At 41.1% G+C, this 24,882-nt stretch overlaps 1 protein-coding gene across 8 annotated transcripts in view; it reads left to right on the forward strand.

The window, feature by feature from the left end:
• The window catches only part of MYOZ1 (myozenin 1), a 127,243-nt gene that overhangs the window by 61,990 nt on the left and 40,371 nt on the right, over positions 1 to 24,882 (forward strand). For 5 of the 8 annotated variants that reach the window (XM_056530683.1, XM_056530682.1, XM_056530680.1 and 2 more), the window contains exons 2-3: positions 12,793 to 12,890; positions 14,460 to 14,650. In XM_056530683.1, the coding sequence (XP_056386658.1) occupies positions 12,821 to 12,890; positions 14,460 to 14,650 (261 nt within the window). In that variant the 5' untranslated portion in view covers positions 12,793 to 12,820. Of the gene's footprint in view, positions 1 to 7,237; positions 7,554 to 9,905; positions 10,000 to 12,792; positions 12,891 to 14,459; positions 14,651 to 24,882 lie in introns of those variants that run through there. The other 3 variants (XM_056530681.1, XM_056530679.1, XM_056530687.1) reach the window with 3 other exon arrangements.

A 24,882-nucleotide genomic window follows, 5' to 3' on the forward strand; every position in this document is an offset into this window, starting at 1 on the left:
GGAAAGCATAAGGACCCCATGTAGTGTCTGAATGGTACAGCCTGAAGGTGGCTGAAGCATGAGGAGACCATTGAAATACAAGAATTTTAAATAGAAATCTAAGATTTTGAAATTAAAGTTGAGGATTTTGAAATGGAACTTTTAACTCCAAAGTTTTAGTGGCCCAGGCCCCGGCATTTGGGTACAAAGGACCTAATCTAACAAGGAGTCCCATGTCACATGTCAGCACAATGACAGAGCCTGGAGTTGGCATCAGTAGGAAGAGACCATATAGTGTCTGAATGGCACAGCCTGGAGTTGGCTGAAGCATGAGGAGACCCCAGTGCTTCACAAAAATTGTCAGAATACCACCTGACATTCAAAATAATAAAATGATAGATGCATTCTCTGAAGAAAAGGATCCTTCATTATATGACAATATGAGTATTGTGTGTTCCAGTGACAGCAGCTCATCAGAGGAACAGGAAAACATGATACAACTTAATTCTGCAACTGAAGAACCACAACAAAGAATGAACGACTTAAAGCCTACTGGAACTGAGGAACTTCACAATGGTAAATCTACCACCTGGGATAGTCAGTCAATTCCAACAGCCGGTGATCAGTATCCACAGTTCCCTGTTTCTGCTAGTCCTTGGCAATATTCCTTTTATTACTGGTCTGGTATCAACATGGCAATAATGCTGGAAGAGTAACTCAAGGATAGCCACATGTTTCCTACAATTATTTCCCCAGCAAACGATACTCGTCTTAGAGTTAACACAGTTGGCCCACAAAACCAAATGTCCACCAACAAAGAGAAACCAATTGTGTAAAATTGTATAACTTTATTCAACATATATAAAAAAAGACATACATTTAAAAATAGAGAGAATATTAAAGGGGTTATCCAGGAAAAAACTTTTTTTTTATTTATCCACTGGCTCCAGAAAGTGAAACAGATTTGTAAATTACTTCTATTAAACAATCTTGATCCTTTCAGTACTTATGAGCTTCTGAAGTTGAGTTGTTCTTTTCTGTGTGGTCTCTGATGACACGTGTCTCAGGAACTGCCTAGTTTAGAAGAGGTTTGCTATGGGGATTTTCTTCTAAACTGGTTGGTTCCCGAGACACGTGTCATCAGAGAGCACTTAGACAGAAAAGAACAACTCAACTGCAGAAGCTCATAAGTACTGAAAGGATTAAGATTTTTTAATAGAAGTCATTTACAAATCTGTTTAACTTTCTGGAGCCAGTTTATATATAAAAAAGTTTTTTTCCTGAATAACCCCTTTAAAATCTAGGCACATACAGCAACAAGAACAGATGACTGGAGATGGTACAGGAGGTATTACATCACATGGAATACGGAGAAGGACAAAGCATTTAGTTAACTCTCTGAACAGAAATTACAGTGTATATATAAAGGAAAAAACCCAGACTATACCAGAGGTCAGAGATACAGGATTATTGTGAGGAAGAAAATAGGTCCAACAGATACCAAGGCTGTAAATTAAGAGTAAAAAACAGCTATCATAAAGGAACTATCCGCCATGCATGCTACCACCTACCAACTCTAACCCCAACGTACGTTTCGTGCTTCCTACAATACACAGTCAATATATGGCAACCATATAGTGTCAGAATGGCACAGCCTCGAGGTGGTTGAAGCATGAGGATACCATATAGTGGCGGAATGGCACAGCCTGGAGATGGCATCAGGAGTCCAGAAAGTGACCCTAATGCAAGGAATTTCTGAAACTGGGGACCAGCACCTTAATTATGTTTTGCAGTATCCATGATAGCACAATTAGAGAGCCTGGAGATGGTAGCATCATCATAAGGAGACAATAGAGCAGCACCATTATAGAGCCTGGAGGTGGCAACATCAGCATGAGGAGACCATAGAGCAGCACAATTAGAGAGCCTGGAGATGGCAGCATCAATATGAGGAGACCATATGGTGGCACAATGACAGTGCCTGGAGGTGGTAGCATCAGCATGAGGAGACCATATGGCGCACAACGAAGGAGCCTGGAGGTGGTAGCATGAGGAGACCATATAGTGGCACAATGACAGAGCGTGGAGGTGGTAGCATTAGCATGAGGAGACCATAGAGCAGCAGAATGAGAGAGCCTGGAGGTGGCAGCATCAGCATGAGGAGACCATATTGCGGCACAATGACAGAGCCTGGAGGTGGTCGCAATAGCATGATGTGACCATAGAGCAACACAATGGCAGAGCCTGGAGGTGGCAGCAGAAGCATGAGGGCCATGCCAACTGAAGGTTGAGTGTGAGGAACCCACCGACTGTTGACTGGGGGTGTGGAATGTCACTTGAGATGAAGTGGATGACCGAGTGAACTGATCAATCAAGGCTGCTGGGTTGCTGGTCGCGACACGACTGCTAGCTGACACCGGGAGCTCAGACCTCTCGACTCCGGCTGGCACACACCCCTACTCTGCTGTGACCTCTAGCTGCGCCTGATGAATTCAGGCCTCTGCCACTCCTCTGTGCATGTCCTGGCAATACTCTTCCTGACATACTTAATTTGTATATGAGGGGAGTACAATACGCTTCACTACACTTAAAACAGTATTTGTCTAGAACAGCAGCAGGTGTATACTATTGGCTGTCCTTTCACAGTATCTAAGCCCTTGACAGATTAACAAGTACAAAATAGTTCACTACTTAGATGTAGGTATGCGGTATGCACTGACGAGGGCAGAAAAATGTGCTACAATACACATTAAAAACTCTGTATTTTTGTAAAACACCAGCCGGTGAGCAGTAGTGCTAGGACTTTCACATTATGTACGCCCTTGAATGCGCTACAATGCACTACAATGAGCCTAAAAACTCTGTAAGTTTTGTAAAACACCAGCCGGTGAGTACTATTGCTTGGACTTTCACAGTATGTAGGCCCTTGACAGATTAACAGGTACAAAATGGTACACTACTTAGATGTACATATGCTGTATGCACTGATGAAGGCAGAAAAATGCGCAACAATACGCATTAAAAAACTCTGTATTTTTGTAAAACACCAGCCGGTGAGTACTAGTGCTTGGGCTTTCACAGTATGTAGGCCCTTGACAGATTAACAGGTCAAAAATGGTACACTACTTAGATGTACGTATGCGGTATGGACTTAGGAGGGCAAAAAATGTGCTACAATGAGCCTAAAAACTCTGTAAGTTTTGTAAAACACCAGCCGGTGAGTACTATTGCTTGGTCTTTTACAGTATGTAGGCCCTTGATAGATTAACAGGTACAAAATGGTACACTATTTAGATGTACATATGCTGTATGCACTGATGAAGGCAGAAAAATGTGCTACAATACGCATTAAAAACTCAGTATTTTTGTAAAACACCAGCCGGTGAGTACTAGTGCTTGTACTTTCACAGTATGTAGGCCCTTGACAGATTAACAGGTACAAAATAGTACACTAATTAGATGTACATATGCATTGATGAGGGTAGAAAATGCGCTACAATACGCATTAAAAGCTCTATATTTTCGTAAAACATCAGCCGGTGAGTACTAGCACTTGGACTTTCACAGTATGTAGGCCTTTGACAGATTAACAGGTACAATAAGGTAAACTACTTACCGTAGATGAAGGTATGTGGTATGCACGAATGAGGGCAAAAAATTGTGTTACAGTACACTTGGAAAACGTATTTTCATGAAACAACAGCCAGTGATTAGTTTTCCCTGGCCTTTCACTGTATGTAGGCTTGTTACAGATTAACAGGTACAAAAAGGTGCACTACTTAGATGTAGGTATGTGGTTTGCACGTATGAGGGCAGAAAAATGCACTACAGTACACTTGGAAAACGTATTTTAGTAAAAATGAAAAAACACCAGCCAGTGATTACTTTTGCCTGGATTTTCACAGTTTCTAGACTTGTTACAGATACAAAATTGTAGACTGCTTTGATGTAGGTATGTGGTATGCACGTATCAGTCCACTGAAAAAACGTATTTTTGCACAGCAGCAGAATACAACAGTTCAGCACCACAAAAAAAGGGGGGGATTAAACCCTAAATTGCACTCTGTCACAGAATATTAAGAATGGTGTGAACTGGTTTTTATACCGTCTACAGACTAGTATAAGCAGCAGTTTTTACACAAAAGCACAAGAAAAACTTAGATGAGATTCAAATATATAATTACATTTTATTAATGATATAAAATACACATAAATATAAAGTTAAAAAAGGCAAAAGTACCCAATAAATGGAGGCTGCCGGTACCACAGTTAAATATAATTACATATCATTGGCTGAAATGTTGTGGTCGTTATGGGCAACTACACGTAGTAACATATACCATGTGCATATATACATCAGATACACAGAGTCTAGTAAACTATCTTCACAAAGTGCATGTGCTATATAAGGTGCTATAATACACAAGTATATGGGATGTAGATTACCACAATTTTAGCATCTATGTAAAAGTGTCTGTGCAGGAATGCAGATACACCTTCTATTTTGTCCTGCCATATACACCATATAATGCATAGATTACATTGCCATCAAATTCATATCTTGGGACTGTGCTCCAGTACCTCCGTACCCCTACAGTTGTTTTGTCTCCTTCCACAGGGGGCTCACTTGCCTTGTACCAGCCATGCCTACCAAGTTTTAAAAGAACATGCTGGTAGCGGGCCCCATCTCTATCCCGGGCCCTTGGGCAGTGCCCGACTTGTCAGTCCCTGGGCTAATCTGCTTCTGGCCGTGCCAATATTTTACATGCAAGATTAATGGCAGGAAGATGGAAATACCGTCTGCACTGCTAAAATACCGGCTGGGTGGACACCCTACTCCCAGAGGGCCCTGGACCTACCTGCAGCCCTGTCAATCACTCATGGTGTCCATGACATGTCGATGACCACTGGACACTGCAGGACTGGTATGTGTCCCAAGAGGCAGGGGGACCCCTAGTGGGCAGTTTTTTTGGCTGGCTTTTTCAGTATGAAATACTGAAAATTTTCGGATCAAAGCAATTGCAAAACATATTGTTTTTGCATGCTTTATAACATATTAAAAGTTATTGTACCTGACAGTGCCTGAAAGAGGAAGACAGTGAATGAGAATTAAAAAGCTATACGTAAAAAAATAAAATTAGTTAAAACAGATATAATCAGCAAAAGATAGAGAGACACATTGCCAAAAAGAGAAAAAATAACAAAAAAATGTCCTTTAATTATATTAATAATAAAAATTAAAAAAAAAAGTAATGAGAGAGGAATTATATAGGATGATAAGTAAAAAGACCATATATTAAACATATTTTTATTTACCATATTCACTGAGAAAAAATAAAATGCAAGGTGAAATAAAGTGGGATAAGGTAAATTCTTCCTGTCTCCATGTCTGTACAGTGTTACCATCAAAAAACAGAAAAAACAATATAACGACACAGAGGGGTCGAGCCATCCAAAGTATTGCATGCAATTACCTCCAAAAAGAATGGCGCAAATTTCAGAGTATAAATTGAATGAAAAAAATACTTTATTAGAGAATTACATTATTACAGATAAAAACATCAGCATCCCTCTCCCACCCACTAAAAAACACATTACTCACAGAAGCGAGGTATGAAATACAGAGATCAGATGGATGTAATCCACATCTGAATTGGCTATGATGGCAGGGCGATATGCATACATAAACATACAGCATGAATAGTTAAACAAAGTGCAAGTGAAAAGAGCACACATAAAATACTGCAAAGAAAAAGAGCAATACCAGGCCTGAATACCAACCACAATGTCTGCTATGTTGTAAAACACTCCCGGCGCATGTGGACCACAGGAGCTAAGTAACATGATAGATTGACTCTTATTTTTAATATTTAAGGACTCTTTAGTGACGGGGTATGTTCCCCAGGACTGGAATAAAACAAATGTGATGCCAATTTTCAAAAAGGGGTCAAAAAGTGACCCTGGGAACTATATTCCTGTTAATTTACCTTCATTGTATGCAAATTGTTTGACAGTTTCCTAAGAAATGCTATATTGAAGTATCTTGCTGAAAAAATAATATTTGACTCAACATCAGCATTTGTTTATGAGGGATTGGTCCTATGATGCAGTGTATGGCAGCATTATACAAAGAGGTACAGTGTGTGGCAGTATTATGTTCAGGGGTACAGTGTTGGGCAAGGTTTTATTCAGGGGTATAGTGTGTTGCAGTATTATATTCAGGGGCACAGTGTGATGCAGGGCTGGATTTGGGGGGTACAGTGTGTCTATTCTGCCTGACTATGTCCCCTCAGTGCTGTAGTCACTGAGTGATGATGGATTAAACAACAACTCCCAGCATACCCTTAAAGGGGTATTCTGCCCCTAGACATCTTATCCCCTATCCAAAGGATAGGGGATAAGATGTCCGGTCGCCAGGGTCCCGCTGCTGGGGACCCCGGGGATCGCTGCTGCAGCACCCCGCTATCATTACTGCGCTGAGCAAGATCGCTCTGCACGTAATGACGGGCAATACAGGGGCCGGAGCATCGTTACGTCACGGCTCCGCCCCTCGTGATGTCACGGCAGACCCCCGTCAATAGAAGTCTATGGGAAGGGGGGGTGGCGGCCATAGACTTGAATTAAGGGGACGGGCCGTGATGTCATGAGGGGCGGAGCCATGACGTCACGCTGCTCCGGCCCCTGTATCGCCCGTCATTACGCACAGAGCGAACTCGCTCTGTGCAGTAATGATGGCGGGGTGCCGCAGCAGCGATCCCCGGGTTCCCCAGCAGCGGGACCGCGGTGATCTAACATCTTATCCCCTATGCTTTGGATAGGGGATAAGATGCCAGGGGCGGAGTACCCCTTTAACACTGCTGAGATCATACTGGATCTGCAATAACTTCTTTAGCGCTTTCACTTTACTTGGTAATTGTTTTATCTTATTATTACATTTGCAATAATTTTTCGTGATGCGCTACACTGCAAGCGTCATTCACAGTAAGTATGGAACACGTGGTTAAAAATTTTAATCCCACCCTTGGTTATGTCAATCCATTGTCTACAACTATCATTCTGCAGACTGGGCAAGTTCACGTGTGCAATATGTCAGTCATACTTACAAAATTTATACACAGTTAACAAAATAAGTAAATTGACATTATACAATTCTTTGTTGTGTATTTACTTCTATTTTCTATAAACCATTTATCCCATGGAGAATGAAAGATAAAATGCTGATTTACATCACGTTATAAACTGAGATTTAATGGGCTTCAGGACTGCTGAGACCCACCTTTTTTTTCCTTTCCTCTTCTGTGCTCTTGCCATCTGAGATCCCCCTTACTCCTTTTACTATTAATAAACTTCAGGATGCCACTGCAAGCAACATCCAAGAGTCAAATATACTGCACTTTGCATCAGCACTTTGTGCTGTTCAGACATCTCAGTGCACACGTCCTTCTTTCTGCTGCTGTTCTTTCCTATTGAAGACCCCAAGAAACCAAGTGAAAATCTAACAAGAGAAGGACATTCAGATTACATCAGCTCTGAAAGAAAGAGCATTACATTGGCCTATCAGGTTCTCCTCCAAGGTATGGATTATTATGGCTCTTATGATGTCATCTGTGATTGCACAGGAAAGAAAGCCTGCAAAATTGTATAAACTGTAATAGATTTTTTCTATAATATAACATTGTATAAAAACTAATCACTTTAAATTATAAAATGTTTGTACCGAAATTGAAGATGTCTGCAAGGGAATTCTTCTGAGGGAATACTGCTGAGGCAGCAGGGCTAACCTCTAGAGAATGAGATGAATATAGACTGCAGCCAAATGCTCTTTGGGTAACGTAAGAACCCTTCAGAGATTTTTACTAGGCTGGCTCCCTCCTCTGTACCTTAGACCTTTTAGTGTCCTGTTGAAACTCACTTCTTGTACCTTCACAGTTTATAGTTGATGCCAAAAAATGTCTGGATATTTAGAACACAAGAACTTTTCAATTTACACGTCAACTTGTCTGGGAACTTTATAACTTTGCCTTCTTCTATGGGTAGCAAAATCTGCAGAAGCAGATCTTCAGACGAAAATATACATGTGAACGTAACCTTAAAGGGGTACTCCCACCCTAGACATCTTATCCCCTATCCAAAGGATAGGGGATAAGATGTCTGATCTCGGGGGTCCCGCCACTGGGGACCCCCACAGTATTGCATGCGGCACCCACCTGTTTTTTGTCCGGAAGTGCTGGAGGGTCTGAGTCGCGACTACGGAAACGGAAGTTCGTGACATCCGGACTCCGCCCCGTGTGACGGCCGTCCCATAGACTTGCATTGAGGTGACGGGCGTGACGTCACACAGGGGCGGAGTCCTGATGTCACGGACTTCCGTTCCCATAGTCGCGACTCAGGCCCTCCAGCGCTTCCAGACAAGAAAACAGGTGGGTGCCGCATGCAATACTGCGGGGGTCTCCAGCGCTGGGACCCCTGAGATCAGACATCCAAAGGATAGGGGATAAAATGTCTAGGGTGGGAGTACCCCTTTAAAGGTCAAGATAAGGATATTAAATTAATGTGCTCAAGATTTGCCCTCATGTCCAACATTCTCTTTTACTAAAATGTACACAACATGCAACATTTTTAGTGTTGAAAGCCTCATTAAGGTTTTAGGGATAAAGTCAGTATTGGATTTGTTTATCATTCTGTTTTTACCATAGACTGGTTGGCCTGACCCTACACATGTAACAATTAACATTTAGCATGAGTCTTTTTATGGCCATACAGATCACATTTAGACAGGATAATGTTACTTGCTTCCCTTGAGGTCTTGGCAGAACATATAGTGTTAGGTATTGGTCAAGAAGTCCCGGACACTTTCTTGTCACAAAGCTATTTAAACATACCTGATCTTATAGATGACATTTGAAAGAATTGTTGATTTATTTTATTTAGTCCTCCTATTACTCTTTTCTGTAAAATACAATTCTACTTTATCGATACAGATTAGCTTTTTTTTTTTTAGCATTTACTAAACATGACAGCTTTTCAGTATATAACTTTATGATATAATCTGTTTCTATATTTTGACAAAAAGCCATGGTCTTTAATTCAGTAATGAAACACATCATGATAAGCTCAGCTAAGGTTTCTGGTGACATTTTTAGGAACGCGTGTGCCAGGCATGACGTTTATGTAGTCATCAACTAATGTAAAATAGCTTGTATGTTTGTCTCATTTGTAGTTGTTGTGTTATGGGGCACTGAAGGATCTGCAGATGGTTTGTACACAAAAATGAGAATATAGGACTGTGAAAGATTGTTACATATTCCATATTGTGTAAAAACCGAGTAAAGGAATTCAGTCTACAGAGACTCCATCAGAGGTACAGCAGGTATCGCTTCATAAGTTTGGTCAGTTCGTTTTTTTACTTGTACAAAAATATATACATTCTTGGTAGTTTAGTATAAAGTGTAAAGTATTCAATGCATAAATAGCATTGTTTTTCGTGTTGAACAGAAAATCTTTGACTAAATCAATTGTTTTCTACTTTGTACATGCACATTTTTCTGAAAAGTTGGCACCTGAATGGTCAGTCTTGTCTGGCATGTTGATGGGAGTATCATTTGGAAAAATGATCTGACATACAAACATTTTCTAAAAATTGCCTAAGGCAGGTGTCAGTGTGAAAAAAACTATACTCGTTCATCAGTTTGCTTGTTCTCCCGTGGCACTATTGCTTCCCGCACTGTTAGTGGTGTGATGATGTCTTGTAAAACTAGTCATTCTTCATGCATGTACTGCATATGACCGCCAAGACCAGTGACCGACTGCAACATCACATGTACAATGTATAAGACATCATTGCAGCAATTCCAGTGAGGGATACCAGAGAGTGGAGGTGCTGGAAATTTATTTTGTTACCCTGGTTCCCTTCTGTAGGCAAATTTGATCAAATACAGCAACAAAAAAATTCTTTAGGATTGAACTGCGGTTCGGACAGCACCATAAATTCCAGTTGTACCAACTGAACTTCCTAGATAGGTAAAGAACATAGCAGATTTTATTTTATTTCTGCATATGTATTGTAAACCCTATTCATCTACTTCATCTACAATGTCTACATCATTGGTGAAATGTTGCAACAGAGTTCCCCTACAGTTAAAGCCTTGCTTGATAGTGTTAGGCCCTAAGCACATGCCTGCATTACAGATGCATTCAAAGTGACATGAAACATGGCATGCTTCATCTTTAGGAGCATTTGGGCCCATTGGGGGAAATTCATCAAAACCACTTTTCCTCTGCACAGGTTTTGATAAATCTCCCCTATAGTGTACATCCATATGCTATGCATATCTGATTTCATATGGCAACAGCTGGAGGCACATAATGGGTCAGGTCACCGGCAGATCCGCAACGTAACATACGCTGTGGATCCGTTGACTCCAGTGCTGAGCATAGTCAGAATAGTAAAGCTAATGCTAACTGGGGGTTGTGATGCTAATGCTAACTGGGGGTTGTGGTTACATTATTCCAGCAATCCTATGTTATGATATGTGATTTTTTATAATATGTACAATTTTTCTGTAAACAATTGGTCTACCCTGATGAGGCCAGTTATCATAGTAGAAACTCGTTGGAAGCTGATACTTACCTGATGGGAGTTATTACTAATACATGGACTCCAATAGGGAGACAATAGATTCTCCTTTTGAATCATTTTTAGTGGAATTGGGTTTCACTCGAGCACCAGAGTGGCGTGTTTTTATTAGTACACCAATAAAAGTTATGTTTTAGGCACCTCCCCACTGTACTCAATTTTTTGGTTATAGGTACTTTTTGTATTATTTATGAGCTGGGAGTAGATATTCCTCTTGTAGGAAATTGCTAATATCTTACAAGTTTATTTTCAAAAATTAGAGGTCTCCAATATGTAGTCTAACTTGTGTGCAACATGTATCGTGAGTGCTGAAAACTATGTTGGGGGAGAAAAAGTTTGCAGGCCACTAGTATAAACCAAAGAATTGATCTTCTGTTCCAAATAATTGAAAAGGTATGTGCCAATTTGTTCACTAGGTGTGCTATTTGAATTCTGGAAAATATCTAGACAGCTCCAAATGTAAATGCATTTTCCATGCATTTTACATTGCAAGCTGCATTAAAGTGAATGGGCACTGTGCTGTAGTAACCTGGCACTACCACTACACAATGAACAAAGCTAACTGCTTCTGGGCATTCATGGTGTGTATGTGCTGCCAAACAACTGATTGGTGGAGCTGCTTGGAGTTGGCACTGTGCCGATCACAAATAGTTGGCCTATCCTGTAGCTAGGCCATCAATGTTAAATGCATGGAAAACACCTTAAAATGAAAGCTCTACTTGTGTGACATGCAAATTCTAAAGGACCAACAAGAAGTTTATTTAGTATGAATTTCAGATATAGAATATACATACCTATCTTGGCTACTATTCTGACTATGCTCAGCACTGGAGTCAATGATTGCTCTCATTTCACTTCTACTGCTTGTCAGCATGATCTCAGGGGTGGATTCTGTCACCAAGCCCTGCAAAGCTGGATGCCATTTACCAGCTGGGATCAAGGATTTTGTTCCCATACCAAGCAGAGGTTTGTCAGGGCTAAAGACAGCTAGCCATTAAAACAAATATGTATTACTAATGTTTTTTTAACTCCTCCAGTGAATGGCTAAAACATAAACTAAAGTGCAGCTTTACGTTAAATATGAATAGTTTTGCTAAAGATAAGATATAATGGTATGGAATGATCAGTTGTTTGTTACAAATCACTTGTATGTCAGTTGCAATCCAGATTTTTTACTATTGCTGCATAATCTTTTGTTGCTGAAGTGATTGATTCTTAGACATCAAAACTGTAGCCAGTTTAGTTATTCCCATTACAACCTTCCAAGAGTAAGCTAACTAGTTTCCAAAGGGGTTGTTTAGTTTTCCACTCCAACTGTTGGAGTCACACCAGTGGCATACATGGAAAAAAGGTGGCCTCATAACAAAGGACAAAATAGGGCCAGCAAATGAGATGGTTTCACACCCTTTTCATTACCATTGTGTCAATTCACTTCCCTCTTTTGTGGTTTAAATGGAGAGGGTGTTCTGGACAGGTTCTTACCATCCAGAAGAATGGTATGGGATCTGCCAGGGCTGGAAAATGTCTCTCCAATGGCTCCATGACAGCTTTATCATCATTTTCAGTCCTTCTCTATTACACATTGCTTTTCTTTGCCATTCCAGTTTAATTGCATCTTGTGAGAGTTTGAGGTAGAGGTGCCACTACACCTTACAGTAAAGTTGATCAAACCCACCTCTTTGGCCAACTGTCTAAGGTGTATGGTGACCTTCCGACTCTCTAGTGACAGAAGTGATATGGAGAGAAGGGTTTGGTGGTGAAAATTTATTGTTCTGAGATGGATAAGCTGGTGCCAGAGACCCCTTTATATAAACGGGGCATTATATACTTTACCCCCAAACTTACGTACTTGTACATCATATATAAATTGACATATCCTTGTTTTTATAATGACCTGTACAGCTTTCTGCCACTATAAAAAGTTTGTGTAAATTGTAAACTTATATTTAGTCTAATATTATGCCAAATTTACAACCCATCCAAGCAGACATAAAAAAAAATGATGGCTGATAAATGGTGTCAAGGCAAAAAAAAAAACATTTTGGTTCTTAAAAGGGTTAAAGAGTTATCTGAACTATTTAAAAAGGTGAAATGACCAGACAAAAAAATGAAGACCACTTCTTAATGGATTGCTGTTTTTCTTTAACAATTAATAATATGCGATTGTCTTTTAACAGAAAAACTCAAAACCTTTAATTTGCGACAATGCCACTATCTGGAACTCCAGCCCCAAACAAGAGGAAAAAGTCAACAAAAATCATCATGCAGATAATCCGTAAGTAGATATACTTACCTTAAAAAGGTTATCCAGGAAAAAACTTTATATATATATATATATATATAAATATATATATATATATATATATATATATATATATATATATCAACTGGCTCTAGAAAGTTAAACAGATTTGTAAATTACTTCTATTAAAAAATCTTAATCCTTTCAGTACTTATGAGCTTCGTAAATTAAGGTTGTTCATTTCTGTCTAAGTGCTCTCTGATGACACGTGTCTCGGGAACCGCCCAGTTTAGAAACAAATCCCCATAGCAAACCTATTCTAAACTGGGCGGTTCCCGAGACATGTGTCATCAGAGAGCACTTAGACAGAAATGAACAACCTTAACTTCCTAAGCTCATAAGTACTGAAAGGATAAAGATTTTTTAATAGAAGTAATTTACAAATCTATTTAACTTTCTGGAGCCAGTTGAGATATATATATATATATATATATATATATATATATATATATATATATATATATATTAATATATATATATATATTTAAAAAAAAGTTTTATCCTGGATAACCCCTTTAATTCTTGAAAACACTATGTACTGAATATATTAATTTCGCCTAGATAAAAAGCTGATTTTAATGCGGAAATCTTTATTTTTAAGGCTTTTAAGGATCAAGCCTGTAACACAATTTCGGCACAGAAAAAAAACTTACTACTGTGAAGCTCAATTCTGGGCCTACAGATTCAATACAGATGGGGTGCAAAATGCCAAATAATACACCCAAATATGGAAAGGTGTTATAGGGGGTATCTCATAAAGACAACCCCAAATACAATTCACAGTATTAGATTATATAGAAGTCATAGAGGGGGTATGTATGGTAAGAATTTCTACTATTCTTATATTAGACAGAGCAGAGAGCTTTTTCCAGTCATAGATCAATAATATCCATATATCTGCTGTATTCAAATAGCTGTCATGTAATTCAACTTTCATGGCTGGTTGCAGCTTTCCTTCCTGAATAAAGTAGAATATTAGGGTCTCCACTACCCTAAGACTGGTTAGAGTTATTTGGGTACCTTAAAGCTTTGTATGATCCCTTTTATGTCACTTTATTTTACACTTTATGAATAGAAGAAGGTGCTGCACAGGGCAACAATTATGCTAACACTAGTCTTAAATCCCCTAATTCTCTAAGGCTATGTTCACATTACGGAATGTCTGCACGGAATGTCTGCATCTCTGTGTGGACATTCCGCAAACTGCGGGTGCGGGCATAAACATGCTGGCACTAGGACCGCACAGGAATATGCCATCTCATAGACGGCTATGCCTTCTGTGTGGTGTCACCAGAAAGAATAAACATGTTCATTCTTTCTGCGATCATGGAAATCGTGCCGGAAACATCTGGCACGGAAAATTCACAGTGTGCACAGCACAGCAGAATCCTGTTGAATTCAACAGGACTCAGCTGCAGGGGAATCTCTGTGCCAAGTGCCAATACAGAATTCGACACAGAAATTCCAACGTGTGAACATGGCCTTATAGTTATCAATACTGCAATGAGAAAATTGCTTAACATATTCTTGTTACTGTTTTAGCATCAGGAGAAGGAGAGCAGGATGTCTCCAGACTTAATTTAGGGAAGAAGATCAGCGTTCCCAGGGATGTTATGCTGGAGGAGCTATCATTACTAAATAATAAAGGCTCCAAGATGTTTAAACTTCGTCAAAAGAGAGTGGAGAAATTCATCTATGAGAACAATCCCGACGTGTTCAGTGACAACTCATTGGTAAGTTATTAAAAAATAAAAAAGAATGAAAAATACCCCTATGATATCTTAGCTCTCGGTTTTATAGTTTGGCTTGGAAAATGGAATAAATAAAAAAAATGCAGATGGAAACTCTCACATTCAACTTACATTAGTATTGCAGTGTATTGTATAAGTGAAGTACACTCTAGGGAGACATATAAAAAAAAAAACACTAGATACAGTTAAATAATCAATAAAAAGTATATTTAACCATTGAAATGTTAGAAATACAACTACATAAAATAAAAAGAAAACCCTAAAGGCAATGATGGAATTGTGTGTATATATATATATATATATATATATATATATATATATATATATATCTATATATAGATAGATAGATAGATATTTTTTTTTTTTACTTTTGACTTTTGACTTTTTAAAGATTATAGGATACATTAAATGGTGCTATAAAAGCAGATCTTTTACCTGGCTATGACAACAGAAAAATACAAAAGTTATTGGAAAGGTGCCTCCATACGTGCGTATTTTCTGCTGCAAATTTGCTTCAGCAGATTTTGCTGGCCATCGACTTCAATGGGTAGCAAAATCTGCTACAGCAAGCAGAAAATCCGCATGTGTGAGCCTACCTAAAGGCGGGGTGAAATAAATTCAAATGCTAGCACCAAAAATTGTGTCAGGAAATGGTTTGTAGATGATGTTTGCCTTTGGTGGTGATGTACAATCATTGTATCTGCTGACGTTGATAAAGACATCATTTTAAAGAGACAAGGTAAAATGTTGGAAACCACATTAAACAGTAAGTGAAAGGATAGAAATAATATGGTAAGGTATAATAGCACGTATGGAATGCTGGTGGTTGGCAGTCGCCAGCGTGCAGCGTATCCTGCTGCGTACCTTCAATGAACTGCACACACAGCTCCTCCTTTTCACTGCAGGTTCTGAACTTGTTCTCCTGCACTGTCACAGGTGGTGACAGTTTCAGGTGCACCTCATAGGGACCACATGCATGTTGTCTCTTTAAGGGTCTGTGCGCTTCCCTGATTTCGCTCCCACTCCAATCCCTGCCTGGCACCATCTATATAAGGGGTTCCTTCCTTCCTGTGGTACCTGAGCAATATTGGTCTCTGTTTGCTGTGTTCCTGTGTTCCAGTTTCCTGACCTGTTCCTGTTGTTATCACTTTGTCTCTGCCTGATCCTCTTGTATCTTGCTACCTTCTGTGTATTACCCGGATTGTTGACTATACCTCTATCTGATAGCAAGCTTGTTCTATTTAGCTGCACATGAGCTATTCAGCTCTGTGGTTAACAGCACCAGCTAAGCTAATCGCCTTGCCTGCTCTGCTGCATCTGACTCTCTTGTCTGCTTTGCTGCATCTGACTCTGACTGAGCCTGCTGGGATCATCTAACTCCAACATCAGCTCACTCCCACCTGCCTGTATCCCCAGTCGTTGGCACTAGGTCGTTCTGGCCTGATCAGCCAGCTACCAATTACCAGGACCAATCTTGTGGCAGCAACCTGGTATCTTCCCTGTGGCAAAGTCTAGCTTCTGCATCCTGGAGCAGGATACAAGGTGAAAACCAGGGCAACACTTTAAACCAAACCGGTAAGTGGAACAGCAGGTCTTACAATTAGAACAAGTTGAGGATATAAGGGAGGGAGAAAGTTTAACCGGTTGCTGTCTAAGGATAAGCCGTCTCCTCCTGAGATGGCAAGCGGTGTATGAGGCGGGCTCCCGACTCGAGCCTGTATCATACCGGCCGGCCCCCATCTGATTCCTGGAGCTGAGGGCTGGCGTTAATAGCCAACATGCAGCGATTGCCGCAGCTTGCTATTAACCCTTTAGATCGCCGCTGTCAAATTTGACAGAGGCTTCTAAAAGGACAAGACAGCCCCATTCACCCATACCCAGTAGGAGTGAGGTGGCACGGGACTGATCGGTCGGAACGACAGATCAATCACGGACCTGCTGGGCGGTGATCGGGACGGCGATTGGAGCGGAGATCGGTACCGGCGGGGGCTCCTACCTTGCCCTGGTCCGGCGGGGGTCCCCTCAGGATCGGTGGCAGGGACACGAGCAGCAGGCTCTGTGGAAGGATAGAGAGGCGGCAGGATACAGCAGGAGGTGAGGTCTGTTCACCTCCTACTGTTGCTTAGCAACAACTCGCAGCATACAAAGCCAAAGGGCATGCTGGGAGTTGTAGTTTTGCAACAGCTGGCATCCCAACTACAACTCCCAGCATGCCCTTTGGTAGTCTGTGCATGCTGGGAGTTGTAGTTTTGCAACAGCTGGAGGCACATTTTTTCTATGAAAAAGGTGTGCATTCTCTGTTGCATAACTATAACTCCCAGCATGCACAGACTACCAAAGGGCATGCTGGGAGTTGTAGCAGTGTGCCTCCAGCTGTTGCAAAACTACAACTCCCAGCATGCTCTCAGCTGTCAATGCATGCTGATTGTTGCAGTTTTGCAACAGCTGGAGACACATTGATTGTGAAACCGAGTTTGTTACCTAACTCAGTGTTTTGCAACCAGTGTGCCTCCAGCTGTTGCAAAAATACAACTCCCAGCATGCACTGAGAGACTGTACATGCTGGGGGTTGTAGTTTTGCAACAGCTGGAGGCACACTGGTTGGAAAATACTGAGTTCAGTAACTGAAGGTTTTCCAACCAGTGTGCCTCCAGCTGTTGCAAAAGTACAACTCCCAGCATGCACAGTCTATCAGTACATGCTGGGAGTTGTAGTTTTGGAAAATCTGGATGTTTGCCCTCCCCCCACCCCCCATGTGAATGAAAATAAAAAGTAAAACACTACATATACACATACCCTTACACAGTCCGCCCCCCCCCCACCCCCCAAGAAAAAAACCTCTTGTATGGCACTGTTTCCAAAACAGAGCCTCCAGCTGTTGAAAAAAAACAACTCCCAGTATTGCCGGACAGTCACTGACTGTCCAGGCATGCTGGGAGTTTTGCAACAATTGGAGACACTCTGTTTGGGAAACACTGCCGTGGGGTATTTTTGTGGCGGATTCAAATCCCCATTTTAGGCCTCAAATGCGCATGGCGCTCTCTCACTTCGGAGCCCTATCTTATTTCAAGGAAACAGTTTAGGGCCACATATGGGGTATGCATTACAAATTTTGGGGGGCTTTTTCTCCTTCTACCCCTTATGAAAAGGTAAAGTTGGGGTCTACACCAGCATGTTAGGGTAAAAAAAATATTAATGTTTACACTAATATGCTGGTGTTGCCCCATACTTTTAATTTTCACAAGCGGTAAAAGGAAAAAAAAAAAGACCCCAAAATTTGTAACGCAATTTCTCCTGAATATGGAAATACCCCATATGTGGGCGTAAAATGTTCTGCGGACGCACAACAAGGCTCAGGAGTGAGAGTGCACCATGTACATTTGAGGTCTAAATTGGTGATTTGCACAGGGGTGGCTGATTTTATAGCGGTTCTGATATAAACGCAAAACAATAAATACCCAGATGTGACCACATTTTGGAAACTACACCCCTCACGGAATGTAACAAGGGGTATAGTGAGCCTTAACACCCCACAGGTGTTTGACAAATTTTCGTTAAAGTTGGATGTGAAAATGAAAAAAAAAAAACTTTTCACTAAACTGCTGGTGTTACCCTAAATTTTTTCATTTTCACAAGGGAGAATAGGAAAAAAGACCCCAAAGTTTGTAGCCCCATTTCTTCTGAGTAAGAACATACCCCATATGTGGATGTAAAGTGCTCTGCGGGTGCACTACAATGCTCAGGAGAGAAGGAATACCATTGGGATTTTGGAGAGATAATGTGTCCGAAATTGAAGGCCATGTGTATTTACATTTTGAATTTTCTCCTTCATTTTGCTGCTATTCCTATGAAACACCTAAAGGATTAATACACTTTCTAAATGTCATTTTGACTACTTTGTGGGTGCATTTTTTATAATGGGGTCATTTATGGGGTATTTCTAACATGAAGACCCCTCAAATCCTCTTCAAAACTGAACTGGTCCCTGAAAAATTCTGATTTTGAAAATTTTGTGAAAATTTGGAAAATTGCTGCTGAACTTTGAAGCCCTCTGATGTCTTCCAAAAGTAAAAACATGTCAACTTTATGATGCAAACATAAAGTAGACATATTGTATATGTGAATCAATATATCATTTATTTGGAATATCCATTTTCCTTACAAGCAGAGAGTTTCAAATTTAGAAAAATGCTAAATTTTAAAAAAATTTATGAAATTTTGGGATTTTTCAGCAAGAAAGGAAGCAAGTAACGACGAAAATTTACCACTGTGTTAAAGTAGAATATGTCACGTAAAAACAATCTCAGAATCAGAATAATCGGTAAAAGCATCCCAAAGTTATTAACCCCTTAAGGACTGAGCCCTTTTTCACCTTAAGGACTCAGCCATTTTTTGCAATTCTGACCACTGTCACTTTAAACACTAATAACTCTGGAATGCTTTTAGTTATCAATCTGATTCCGAGATTGTTTTTTCGTGACATATTCTACTTTAACTTAGTGGTAAAATTATGTGGTAACTTGCATCCTTTCTTGGTGAAAAATCCCAAAATTTGATGAAAAATTTGAAAATTTTGCATTTTTCTAACTTTGAAGCTCTCTGCTTGTAAGGAAAATGGATATTCAAAATAATTTTTTTTTAATTCACATATACAATATGTTTACTTTATGTTTGCATCATAAAATTGATGAGTTTTTACTTTTGGAAGACATCAGAGGGCTTCAAAGTTCCGCAGCAATTTTCCAATTTTTCACAAAATTTTGAAACTTGCTTTTTTTCAGGGACCAGTTCAGGTTTGAAGTGGATTTGAAGGGCCTTCATATTAGAAATACCCCATAAAAGACCCCATTATTAAAACTGCACCCCCAAAGTATTCAAAATGACATTCAGTCAGCGTTTTAACCCTTTAGGTGTTTCACAGGAATAGCAGCAAAGTGAAGGAGAAAATTCACAATCTTCAAATTTTTACTTGTATTTGAAACCCAATTTCTCTCGAGTAAGCACATACCTCATATGTCTATGTTAATTGTTCGGCGGGCGCAGTAGAGGGCTCAGAAGGGAAGGAGCGACAAATGGTTTTTGGGGGGCATGTCACATTTAGGAAGCCCCTATGGTGCCAGAACAGCAAAAAAAAACACATGGCATACCATTTTGGAAACTAGACCCCTCGGGGAACATAACAAGGGGTAAAGTAAACCTTAATACCCCACAGGTGATTCACAACTTTTGCATACGTAAAAAAAAAAAAAAATCCCTAAAATACTTGGTTTCCCAAAAGTTTTACATTTTTAAAAAGGGTAATAGCAGAAAATACCCCCCAAAATTTGAAGCCCAATTTCTCCCGATTCAGAAAACACCCCATATGGGGGTGAAAAGTGCTCTGCTGGCGCACTACAGGTCTCAGAAGAGAAGGAGTCACATTTGGCTTTTTGAAAGCAAATTTTGCTCTGGGGGCATGCCGCATTTAGGAAGCCCCTATGGTGCCAGGACAGCAAAAAAAAACAAACATGGCATACTATTTTGGAAACTAGACCCCTCGGGGAACGTAACAAGGGGTTAAGTGAACCTTAATACCCCACAGGTGTTTCACGACTTTTGCATATGTAAAAAAAATATTTTTTTTTTTACCTAAAATGCCTCTTTTCCCAAAAATTTTACATTTTTAAAAAGGGTAAAAGCAGAAAATACCCCCCAAAATTTGTAACACAATTTCTCTCGAGTACGGCGATACCCCATATGTGACCCTAAACTGTTGCCTTGAAATACGACAGGGCTCCAAAGTGAGAGCGCCATGCGCATTTGAGGCCTAAATTAGGGACTTGCATAGGGGTGAATATAGGGGTATTCTACGCCAGTGATTCCCAAACAGGGTGCCTCCAGCTGTTGTAAAACTCCCAGCATGCCTGGACAGTCAGTGGCTATCTGGTAATACTGGGAGTAGTTGTTTTGCAACAGCTGGAGGCTCCGTTTTGGAAACAGTGGCGTACCAGACGTTTTTCATTTTTATTGGAGAGGGGGGCTGTGTAGGGGTATGTGTATTTGTAGTGATTTTTACTTTTTATTTTATTGTGTGTTAGTGTAGTGTAGTGTTTTTAGGGTACAGTCACATGGGCGGGGGTTCACAGTAGTTTCACGCTGGCAGTTTGAGCCGCAGCTCAAACTTGCAGCCGGATACTTACTGTAATCCTCCGCCCATGTGAGTGTACCCTGTACGTTCACATTGGGGGGGGGGGGGACATCCAGCTGTTGCAAAACTACAACTCCCAGCATCTACGGTCTATCAGTGCATGCTGGGAGTTGTAGTTTTGCAACCGCTGGAGGCTCTGTTTTGGAAACAGTGGCGTACCAGACGTTTTTCATTTTTATTGGGGAGGGGAGGGGAGTTGTATAGGGGTATGTGTATACGTAGTGTTTTTTACTTTTTATTGTGTGTTAGTGTAGTTTTTTTAGGGTACAGTCGCACGGGCGGGGGGTTCACAGTAGTTTCTCGCTGGCAGTTTGAGCTGCGACAGAAAATTTGCCGCAGCTCAAACTTGCAGCCGGATACTTGCTGTAATCCTCCGCCCATGTGAGTGTACCCTGTACATTCACATTGGGGGGGGGGGGGGAACATCCAGCTGTTGCAAAACTACAACTCCCAGCATGTACGGTCTATCAGTGCATGCTGGGAGTTGTAGTTTTGCAACAGCTGGAGGCACACTGGTTGTGAAACACAGAGTTTGGTAACAAACTCAGTGTTTTGCAACCAGTGTGCCTTCAGCTGTTGCAAAAGCTACAACCCCCAGCATGTACGGACAGCGGAAGGGCATGCTGGGTCTTGTAGTTATGCAACAGCTGGAGGCATACTACTTTGGCTGGGGATGCTGGGGACTGTAATTATGCAACAGCTGGAGACACACTGGTTTGCTACATAACTCAGTGTGCCTTCAGCTGTTGCAAAACTACAACTCCCAGCAGTCACCGACAGCCAACGGGAATGCTGGGAGTTGTAGTTATGCAACCAGCAGATGCACTACTACAACTCCCAGCATGCACTTTAGCTGTTGGTGCAAGCTGGGAGTTGTAGTTAAACAACAGCTGAAGGTACACTTTTCCATAGAAAAAATGTGCCTCCAGCTGTTGCAAAACTACAAGTCCCAGCATGCCCATAAGGGCATGCTGGGAGTTGTGGTGGTCTGCCTCCTGCTGTTGCATAACTACAGCTCCCAGCATGCCCTTTTTGCATGCTGGGAGCTGTTGCTAAGCAACAGCAGGAGGCTGTCACTCACCTCCAACGATCCAGACGCTGCAGGTCAGTCCCTCGTCGTCGCCGCCGCGGCCGTCACTTCTGGGGCCCCGATCCCAACATTGACGCCGGGGATCGGGGTCCCCAGCACCCGGGGTGCACGTCCCGCACCCGCTCACGTCCTCCGGAAGAGGGGCGGAGCGGGTTGCGGGAGTGACACCCGCAGCAGGCGCCCTGATTGGTCGGCCGGTAATCCGGCCGACGAATCAGGGCGATCGTGAGGTGGCACCAGTGCCACCTCACCCCTGCAGGCTCTGGCTGTTCGGGGCCGTCTCCGACGGTCCCGAACAGCCTGTAATTCCGGGTCACCGGGTCACTGGAGACCCGATTGACCCGGAATCTGCCGCAGATCGCTGGACTGAATTGTCCAGCGATCTGCGGCCATCGCCGACATGGGGGGGCATAATGACCCCCCTGGGCGATATGCCCCGATGCCTGCTGAATGATTTCAGCAGGCATCGGGCACCGGCTCCCCTCCAGCTAGCGGCGGGGGGCCGGGAAAGGACAGGACATACTCAAACGTCCTGAGTCCTTAAGGACTCGGAAAAGGGGCCGTTTGAGTACGTCCTGCGTCCTTAAGGGGTTAATGCATAAAGTGATAGTGGTCAGAATTGCAAAAAAGGGCTGCTTCCTTAAGGTGAAAAAGGGCTCAGTCCTTAAGGGGTTAAAAGTTTAAATCACCCCCCTTTACCCAAATTCCATATAAAAAAATATGTAAACATAATAAAAAATAAACATATGTGGTATAGCGGCGTTCGTAAATGTCAGAACTGTAAAAATGTATAATTAATTAAACTGCACGGTCAATGGCGTGTGCGCAAAAAATTCCAAAGTCCAAAATAGCGTATTTTTGGTCACTATTTAAATCATGAAAAAATGAATGAAAAGCGATTAAAAAGTCCGATCAATACAAAATAGTACCACTAAAAACTTCAGATCATGGCGCAAAAAATGAGCCCTCATACTGCCCATACGCAGAAAAATAAAAAAGTTATAGGTGTCAGAAGATGACAATTTTAAACGTATTAATTTTCGTGCATGTAGTTATGATTTTTTCCAGAAGTATGACAAAATCAAACCTATATAAGTAGGGTACAATTTTTATCGTATGGACCTACAGAATAAAGATAAGGTGTAATTTTTACAGAAAAATTTACTGCGTAGAAACGGAAGTACGCAAAAGTTACAAAATTATGTTTTTTCTTCAATTTTGCCGGGTAAAATGACTGATGTCACTACAAAGTAGAATTGGTGATGAAAAAATAGGGGGTTTTGATTTTTAAAATGTAAGGAGGAAAAAACAAAAGTGCAAAAACGGAAAAACGCTCTGTCCTTAAGGGATTAAAGAAAAAACACAAGGAAGAACATTTGGTTTTTCTACTAAATATGACAAACACACCCCTCTTATTAAAAATATGGTCATTAAGTATTGGAAGGACCCTAAACTGGTCTCTGAAGGCAACTTCCAAGATTTAAAAGATACAGATATAGGAAAGGCTCCACTTGCAATGTTCAACTATATATCAAGCTTGCCCATCCGTCACCTGTACCCTGAGTTACAAATTAAATAAATATAGTAGCTAAAAGTATTGGTGCTCAAATATCAAATGGATATTCAAATTAGTCCATGTACAGAAAAAAATTAATTAATAAATAATTAAAAATATATATCTATATATATATATGTTTATATAATTAGTAATGGCGCATTTTATTTCTGTCACATCAATCAAGCTTGAAAATGGCGAATTTATGTGGGCGGAGAGCGAACTAAAAATGTAGCTGCAATATGAAAAAATGTAGAAAGGGGCCATTTAATTATAAAAATAATGTATTTTTTATAGTTCATTTTGTTAAATGGGCACTGTCATCAACCTTTGGCTTTTGATATGTTATAGTACTTATGTACTTCAACATATCTCTAATATACTTTCATAATTTTTTTTTATTTTTTTATTAAAACAGTTTATTTTATATTTGAAAACCGCTACTAGGGGGTTCCCTCCTAGTGGCCAGCTGCAGCCTGCCGTGACGTCACGACTAATTCAGTCAGCCAATCAGCCTGCGCTCGCTCCCTGCCTGTCAATCAGACAGGCAGGAGTGAGTGCTGAGAGCACAGAGGATGCGTGCATTGGCTCCCTGGCCTCGCAAGCCGGCCCCGCCTTCCGGCTGCTGCTGCCTCAGGACTGTCCTGCACTTTGGTAAGTTATTTTCTGGGTGGGGTTGGGGGGATAGAGCCGGTTGCGTGGCAGCGGCCGGGGGGGTCTTTGGGGGGGGTCTTGATAGAGCTGGTTGTGCGGTGGGGTTCGGGGTAGCGGGTTGCGGCCGTAACAAAGATATATTGTTTTCAACACAGGGTGCCTCCAGTTGTTTCATCACTACAACTCCCAGCATGCCCTGACAGCCAATAGATGTCAGGGCAAGCTGGGAATTGTAGTGGTGAAACAGCTGGAGGCACCCTGTATAGATGAACTAAGGGCGGAAGCCCCAGCAGGCATCAGTGATGCCGTGCCTGCTGGGGAAGTCTGCCTGTTAAGTGAGCACACTACCAGGCAGACAAAAAGCCATTTAAAAAATTTAAAGCCATTTAAAAAAATTAAAGGCAGGGAGGGGGTTAGGGATAGATGAGCAATAGGCCGGGACAGAAAAAAAAAGGATGGTGGGAGCTACTCTTTAAACTATTTATTGGTAATGTATTTTAATTGTGTTTAATAAAATGTGTGTGTTTTTTAACTTTTTTTTAACTTTTTTTCTAATTTTTTTAGATTTTTTAGGTAGTACTACTACTCCCAGCATGGAACAGACTGTTCCATGCTGGGAGTAGTAGTACCTGTACTAATAGACAGATTGCAGTGGGTGTCTTTCTGACACCCGCTGCAATCCTCTGGTATAAGCTATAGAAGTGGGCGACACGGCTGCACTTGTCTGG

This window comes from Hyla sarda, chromosome 7, assembly GCF_029499605.1.
Source record: "Hyla sarda isolate aHylSar1 chromosome 7, aHylSar1.hap1, whole genome shotgun sequence".
NCBI classification, from domain to species: Eukaryota; Metazoa; Chordata; class Amphibia; order Anura; family Hylidae; genus Hyla; species Hyla sarda.